This window comes from Abrus precatorius, unplaced genomic scaffold (assembly GCF_003935025.1).
Source record: "Abrus precatorius isolate BTA unplaced genomic scaffold, Abrus_2018 Scaffold4, whole genome shotgun sequence".
NCBI lineage: Eukaryota > Viridiplantae > Streptophyta > Magnoliopsida > Fabales > Fabaceae > Abrus > Abrus precatorius.
The window spans coordinates 1,677,000-1,685,412 of NW_020874384.1; the positions used below are offsets into that span (position 1 = coordinate 1,677,000).

Consider the following 8,413-nt stretch of genomic DNA (forward strand, 5'->3'; position numbering starts at 1 on the left):
TAAATTTAATTTAAGTAATTAACCTTTGTGTTTTATTATTTTGTTGTTTTGTCTACAGTATTTTTCAAAGTTCCAAATCCCAACATTTCCTGACTAGAGAATTTATTAAGTGCAAAAGGAGTGGTGTGCATATATGTACTGTAAATATTTAAATGACACATTAAGAGCAATAGATTTTTAGTGTTTTATTTTTCGCAGCGTTTGTGATATTTGTAATTTACTTAAGGCAACAAGTGTATAAATTGTTTTTCTCCTAGTGGTTCTTTGTAATTGTTAACTGCACATATGTATTGTTGTTGTATTATTCTTTTTACTTTGAGATATTCGTGTATATGTTCCCAAATTCATTGGATTTTTTATTTCATATTGTGCAATTGCTTTCATATTCTGGTATATCGGAGGCTCTGTTTTACATGTTTATTCTGTTCACACTGTTTTATAAGCAAGAATATTGTTTATTAAGTATGGTAAATTTGAAATATTGTCAGTTTTAATAAAAAAAAAGTCAAAATTTTTATAAGCTTAAGAAAGTGGTTAATCAAAGACCCCTCTTAGAAGTGTACTTTATAGAACGATTCTTAAATAACTGCTCTTAAAAATACACTTAAGAAAGCAGTTCCCATATAACCATTCTCAAAAATGAACATTTTAGAGAAATGAACATTTTAGAGTGACCACTCTGTAAAATTTTGACTTATAAGAGCGGTTAAGCGGGTAACCACTCTTTAAAAGCTACTTCTGAGAACGGTTAGGTACATAATTGCTCTCTAAGTACAACATCTAAGAACAATTATTTAACAGCTCTCTTAAATACAAGACATTGGATAGCACACGATTCTAAAGAACTAATAATTGTTCTCTAAGAAAAGACAAAACGCTTTCAGATCTCATTTTTGGCATAATATAATATATATATATATATATATATATATATATATATATTATGATTTGTAAATCTTTTTAAAATGTGATAAAATTGATTATTTTACAATAACTATAAAGTAAATAAATACATATAACATAGTATAATATTTATGAATATAGATTGTTCTTATGATTATATATATATATATATATATATAAAGAAAAATAGTAATTAATGTTTTTAATACACTAAATAAAAAATAAAAATATTTTATTAAAATGTAAAAAAGCACTTATTTCTATAATTTTTTAATGTATCTTAATATAATTTAAAAAAAAAAAAACTTACTGATTATTGTTTTTCGATCAATACTTTTATCATACCAATTAACGAAATCTTATAAATAAACATGAATACGGATAAAGCATTGGCCCCGTTTTTGTTACAAACATTTTTTAATACTCTTATATTACACTCGTGTTTCCTTTAAAATCACTTTGTATTTGTATGGTTATTTTCATATTTTCTTAAAATTTAAAATAAAAGGTTACCAATAAAAGAATAACTGCAAAAAGAATTTCTATAGAGTATAAGAAATTTTACGCTTTCATCACCCCGGTAACATTTCAGTGTAAAACACTCGTCTTAATCACATTTAACAACTTCGAATTAATCAATTGTTTTATATAGGTGATTTCTTTTAGTCTATTTTTTCCCTCTAAGAGCCACAATTTCATGTGAAAACTTGCAAATCTAAAACTTGTCAATTCATGTGTTAAAGGAAGCATAATGATTATGTCCTCCACCTGTCTGCAAAATATTAACTTATATTTAATTTAAGTGTAGCTCAATTCTAGTTTATCTTTTATGTTTGGCACAAAGCCCGCACTTTTGACAAAGCCATCCCTAATTCAGAACCCACATGATGAATCATCAACATGGCAATGGCAAATCCCGACTAATTAGCGACTTTTCATACTTGGGTCACCAGCTTAGAATGAAATATGTTATATATGATCTGATAATTATATATTAGCATTTTTTGTGTAAGGTTAATCAATCAAAAATACCTATATCGAATGCAGAAAAAGTGTCAAGTAAGTGCAGGTCACGAAACTCCTTTGCAAGAATTCTTTACGTGATATATATGAAAGAATATATCAAAACACCAAAATATAAAATGCCACTGTATTTTATAATCATATTCTCCGTAGCAAAAGCCAAAAATGATTGCAGCAAATAATACGTATGTGCCTATATTTCATCAAACTGGTTGAATGAATTAGTAGATTATTAATTACCATTGAAAGGACAAATTTGTGTTAATTTAATAAGAAAATGCAATAGGTACGGCGATTCGAATAATTGACAGGAACAATTTCTTAAGCTTATTAGGAGTTGTTTTGCTGGTTGGAAAGCTGATTAGGGATTTAAAAATAGAGTGGGGAAAAGTAAATGAAATTGTGCGGTGTTTTATTATAAGGAAACGACAAGGTTCCAAGAATTAGTGGTGAAATTGGATGCACGTTCACCTTAGATTAGGGGAGTCCCCATGTGATTATCGTAACACCAATTTATTTTGTCATTTTGTTTGGCTCCATGCGTCTTTTTCTTTTTGTCTTGCACGTGTGCCCTTGCCATCCTGTTTTAACTAACTTCTCATTCTCAACATACTCTATTATTTTTTCTAATGCTAATCATTATTATTTTTTAAAACTCTTATATAATTCAAATGTATATTTAATTAATTACTTTTCCTTCGTTTCCTCATCAAGTCTTGTTAAATTAAACTTTAGTACTTGACCATCCCGTGTATGAAAACATGCAAGCAAATGTTACATATTTTACGTACTTAAATATCGATATATACGTGTGTTTCTTTACCTACATTTCTTTCCATCTTATTGGATTATGTTAAGCGTCAAGCGTCTGCGGAAGTACTCTCATATCGTATCTAGCTAACTGGCAAATTATCACTGCTAACCAATATGAAATTATCCAAAATGTTCAAGTTATCCCAAAACCATTTCGATCATCATGTACCAAAGGAAAACACATCAAGAGCAATATATGGAAATTTGGCAAAACAATTTCCAAACTGCCAAGCTATATATCGAGCAATATAATTAATTTCTCAATTTTCTAATGAAGAACAACTATGAAGCAAAGAAAAGAAACAGGACCTCGACTTAGTTCCAAGTTGTGATATACTTAAGAATGGTATGAATCTGACCCACTTTATAAGCATCTTAAAGATTTTACCAATATGTATGTAACTGTTTTCTTTGCCTACACTCTAGCTTAATTAATTATATCTTTTCAGCTCTGAGATTGTCTTCGAGTGTTTTTGCAAGTTTGAATTGCCTGAGGCTATATATATATATTGAATTGTTCATGGGTTTTTTTTTAAGGCCTCTTCCTTAGTGATCACTAAAGAGTACTAGCGATCGAATTTTCAAGAAAAAATGTGTGTCATATAATCACGCAACACCATCGGCTAGAGGGCAATAATCCATTTAAAAAGTAACTAATAAAAAATTATCGGCAGTTTCCATAACAAAGCGACTATGAGATCTCTTGATTCCAGTGTGTAAGGTGAAATCATGATAAAATACATCTATAAGGGGGAAAACACGAGAAAAAAAAAATCAACATGGTCACTATTGAATATATTTTTTATCTTTAAATGTATTTATTCAATAGTGACCATGTTGATTATAAATATATTTGAATATTGAATAAACATTTGAATGAACAATAGAACTGAAAAAATATTCTAACCTATGGCAAAAACATCATAATCATGTGGGAACATAACTCATTTTGCTTCCTTACTAAATAAAAATATCTTAACAAGACAATTACATTCTATTCTATTTTACTCGTTGTTCGATATAAAAAAAAATAATAAAAGAGTAAATTATGTAACTTACATGCCATGCCACCCTCAAATATTTTAAAAGAATGCAGCACCCCTTTTTAAGTATTAAAAAATTTTAGAAGTGATTTATTTCTCTCATTTCCACGAAATCTTCGATAAAAATTAATAAGTACCTTCAAAACTAAAAATACAATTAACATTGTATACTTTATTATTATTGTTACAATATTTATAAATCTGAGAGAGTATTATGTACTTTATTTAAATTAACAAGTATAATTTATTTAATATCTTAAAAATTAAAATATGTTTATATTTTTTACAAATAAATTATTAATTTTGTTATATATATATTTAATATAAAATAAATTCTAATACTTATATTCCATATATAAGAGGATAGCACGTCTTTTCAAAGAATTGTTCCCAATCCACGTTGGAACAAAAGTTTTCATTTTTGTCGGTTAATATAACATTGGATAAGAATGTAATGCAGTAAGATTGTGGATCACTAAACACAATGAATAACAGATAATCAACATTATAATTAAAGATAATATAAATTTTAATAATGTAATTACGATTAAATATTGGAATAGAATTTTGGCATCATATTGGAAAAGAGATGTCATGAAGAAGGGGGAAAAAAGGATCGACACTAAAACAGTAAAAGGCAGCCAGCCTAAACGCACAGAAAACACGGGAAAAATAATAATAACAACAAAAACCCAAACGGAAAAAGAAAGAAAATGCTATAAAAAGTGATATAGAACCCAATTCCTAACCAACAAAACCATCTCTCTTCATCTCTTCCATTCCATCCAAATGGATTCAGCAACAACAGCTCCACCCTCACCGGAGCTCCACTTCGACAACCTCAAAGCCCTCAAAATCCTCGGAAAAGGCGCCATGGGCACCGTCTTCCTCGTCCACCACACCGCCGCCGCCGCCACCACCCCCTTCGCCCTGAAAGTCGTCGACAAAACCTCCCTTCACGCCAAACTCGACGCCGAACGCCGCGCCCGCTGGGAAATCCAAGTTCTCTCCACACTCTCACACCCGTTCCTCCCTTCCCTTTTGGGAACCTTCGATTCCCCAGAGTTACTCGCATGGGCCATCCCTTACTGCCCCGGCGGCGACCTCAATGTCCTCCGTTACCGTCAAAACGACCGTGTTTTCTCTCCCTCCGTTATTCGCTTCTACCTCGCCGAAATCCTATGCGCTCTCGACCACCTTCATGCCATGGGCATCGCTTACCGCGACTTAAAACCCGAAAATGTCCTCATTCAAAATTCTGGCCACGTCACCCTCACCGACTTCGACCTATCTCGCAAACTCGCTCCCAAATCCCTCAAAACCGTCCCTTCCCCAATCCCTTTGCCAGATTCGAAGCTTCCAGAACCTCGCCGGAAGCACCGCCGGAATTTCTCCCGGTGGATCCCCCTCCTCCCGCCCGACGTTCCTAATTTCAATAAGAGCGGATTGAAGAAGGCTAATTCCGCCCGAGTCAGCCCCGTGAGTCGACGAAAACTTAGTTTCTCCGACGGCGAACGGTCCAACTCGTTCGTCGGCACGGAGGAGTATGTTTCGCCGGAGGTTGTTCGCGGCGACGGTCACGAGTTCGCTGTTGACTGGTGGGCCCTGGGGATTCTCACCTACGAAATGCTATACGGTACGACGCCGTTTAAGGGGAAGAACCGCAAGGAAACGTTCCGGAATGTGCTCACGAAACCGCCGGGCTTCGTCGGGAAGAGGTCGGCGTTGACGGACCTGATCGAGAAGTTGTTGGAGAAGGATCCGAAGAAGCGTTTGGGTTATGGGCGTGGCGCTAATGAGATCAAGGAGCACGAATTCTTCAGAGGGGTTCAGTGGGACCTGTTGACTGAGGTGGTGCGGCCGCCGTTCATTCCGGCGAGAGAGGACGGCACCGAGGATATGCCTTCGGCAGGAAATGGCGGCGTGGATATTAGGGATTACTTCCAGAGCTTGGCGCCTCCGCCGTCGTTGCCGCCGTCGCCGTCGCCGCCAACGTCTTGCAATTTTAAGAAGAACGTTTCTCTAACAGAATTCTAACGCATGTGCGAGTGCATGCTTGCACGTGTAAAAGTTAGTTATTCTTTTTAGCAATACTGTAATTTTGTGTACATAGAATAACGGTAGATCGTGAAAAAACGGGATTAGCAATGTTAGTTGGTGTAAACTAGGAATATATAAGGTGTAAGAGCTGTAGAATTAAAACCATTGTTTATGAACCCTTTTTGATATATTCTCCAGTTTTTTCCTATGAGATGCTTAACCTTGAATAAACAGCTCTTAGCTTTATAAAATTAGCTCAATAGTAAAAGGTACAACAATTATCGCAGGTAAAATATGCAGTTTTCTTTTTTTCAAAAAGGAAAAGCTAATTATGTAATTGTATAAACTAATTAACTCATTTCTTTATTGCACGTACGTAATGAATGTTTTGAATGTTGGGTTTGTAGCATTTGATCAGGGAATCAATCTTGTTCAAAAATTGACATCATTATTATGGTTTTGGACGGAAAGAAAGTAGTCATAAAATTGAAGGGTTTAACTGTGATGTTCAAGGTGCATTGAGTGCGAATTATTCGAAATCATAGCTGTTTAACAAATTTTCCCCGTGTAAAGTCTATGTTATCTTTATTAAATTATCTCTCTCTTTTTTTTTTCATTTGGATATTCAGGTTTCAGGGGGGAGTCATCTGATGCCCAATCGGATTATCAGTATACATTGTTACAATTGTAAAGCACTGGCGGTATCTCTCTTCTCACGAGAAAGAATTAGCATCATCTTGTTGGAACGAAAGATAAAGCAATGTAATAATCATTAATCAACACTCTTAATTAGGGGAATAGTAGTGATTAATTATTTTCCAATTAACCAAACCTTTGTACTAACGATCAAATGATATGTTTAGATAGTACATATTTATTTTTTTGTTAAATAAACTATTCAATTTGAGTTATATATGAAAAAACACTATACCAATCAATAATTTTTAAAAAAAGTGTGTAGCTTGCAATTTTTACCTTGGAAAGTTCCTTGGACCACTTTGCTTCTGACGAGACATAGTTTAGGTAACTAATCAATATTAGGTAATTAATTGGTTTCATAGATCACCAACTTAAAGAACATAGCCATGTGCTAAATAGAAAGTTTAATAAATTTGACGAGTGTACAACATAACTTTCACGGCAAAGTAAACGTGGTCCACCATGTTTTGTACGCAATGTACTCCATAACAGTAGTTTTAGTTTACATCAACCTCAAAAAAAGAGAAACTAGTTTTAGATTCTCTCAAAAATACAAACAAGGAATAGAGTTGCGTTGTGTTCTATTATGCGGAAAATCTGATCCTTACATGAAGTGTATGTGAGCAAAGGCAGGAATGGGTACCCTGGCTAGCATTGTCGGCCAATTGTAGAATTGATTGTTCGCGAAGTTGATTATAGAAGACGATTGATCTGAGGACCCACGGCTATTCAAGCCAAACGTGTCCTTTTTGTCATGAATCGCTACATGTCTCGTAGGTCTCGCCCATAGGTTATGGTCCTTCCCAACAATGGGATAGCTATAGCCATTGCTTATATGAGATTATGGCTTTGGATTGGATTTCTGATTTCTCTCAACAAACAACAAAAGCTAGGTGAATATCTGTTTTGTTTCCTTCTCCATGCATTTAAAAATAAAATATATGCACCCCAAAAATGAAATAAATTATCCTCATGCATTGTCTCTGATTTGACCCATAATTTGGCTCTTTAGCTCTTATCGTGTCGTTATTCGTGTAGCTAGGAAAATTACATAATCGAATTGTTAAGTAGCCTAAAGTTATCGATATAATTAAAACTCGGAAAAAATCTAGTCTTAAGAATTTTTTAAGAAAGATTGTCTTGCACGGGGATAAATAATTTGGATTGAGTATTAATTGCTCGGAAATAATTCGTTAAACATTCAGTTGACTCATCCATGTTCTTAAATAAACAAAAATATTTTTAATATCACCTAGTTAAACACAAATTTAAAAGTTATGAATAATTTGTGGAAGCACGAGGGTTCCCGCATGTGTGTATGAATAAATAAATAAATATTTGATTATAGAATTATAATAATTAATTAACTTTCATGTTAAAAATTTATTCTTGCCTTTTTCTTATTTTACTTTATATTTTAACAGAAAAATATCTACTAAACACCAAATTAATAAATTTATACGGATTTTAAGAAAAAAATTATAAAATAAAAAATAAAGTTATAAATAAATATAACAAGACAAGCCTTTTTCTTATGGTCAACAACAAGACAAGCTTGAATTTTATATTTTATTGTTAAATTTGTTCAGGCCCAAACACGATAGGATAGATAATGTCATTTTGGGGAACGTCCACACAAGGAAGTTGATCCAAAGAGTCTTAACTGTTACTTTCTCCTTTCTGAGAAAATAGATAATGTGGCCCAAAATAGGAAATCTGAAATGGGCCCACGGTGTGAGACATGAAGTGATAAGACGAGAGTTCTTGGACCAAAAGAAAAATATAATAAAGCAAATATTTATTTTTTGTACACTACAAAGAGCGTCAACATAAGACAAAGAACAATATTCGGCCTGAACAAAAAAATTGGGTCAATTGTTTTCACTGTGGAT

The 8,413-nt window shown here is 33.3% G+C and overlaps 1 protein-coding gene across 1 annotated transcript; it reads left to right on the forward strand.

Annotated features, from left to right (window-relative positions):
- Window positions 1-4,556: 4,556 nt before the first annotated feature.
- On the forward strand, window positions 4,557-6,681 carry LOC113865805 (serine/threonine-protein kinase UCNL). The gene has a single exon (XM_027500571.1). The coding sequence runs from the start codon at window positions 4,572-4,574 to the stop codon at window positions 5,817-5,819; it is 1,248 nt and encodes a 415-aa protein (XP_027356372.1). The 5' UTR covers window positions 4,557-4,571; the 3' UTR covers window positions 5,820-6,681.
- The last annotated feature ends 1,732 nt before the right edge of the window (window positions 6,682-8,413 follow it).

Excerpts from the sequence above, each read along its gene's own strand:
- LOC113865805 (XM_027500571.1), top strand. The coding sequence starts at position 4,572 with ATGGATTCAGCAACAACAGCTCCACCCTCACCGGAGCTCCACTTCGAC.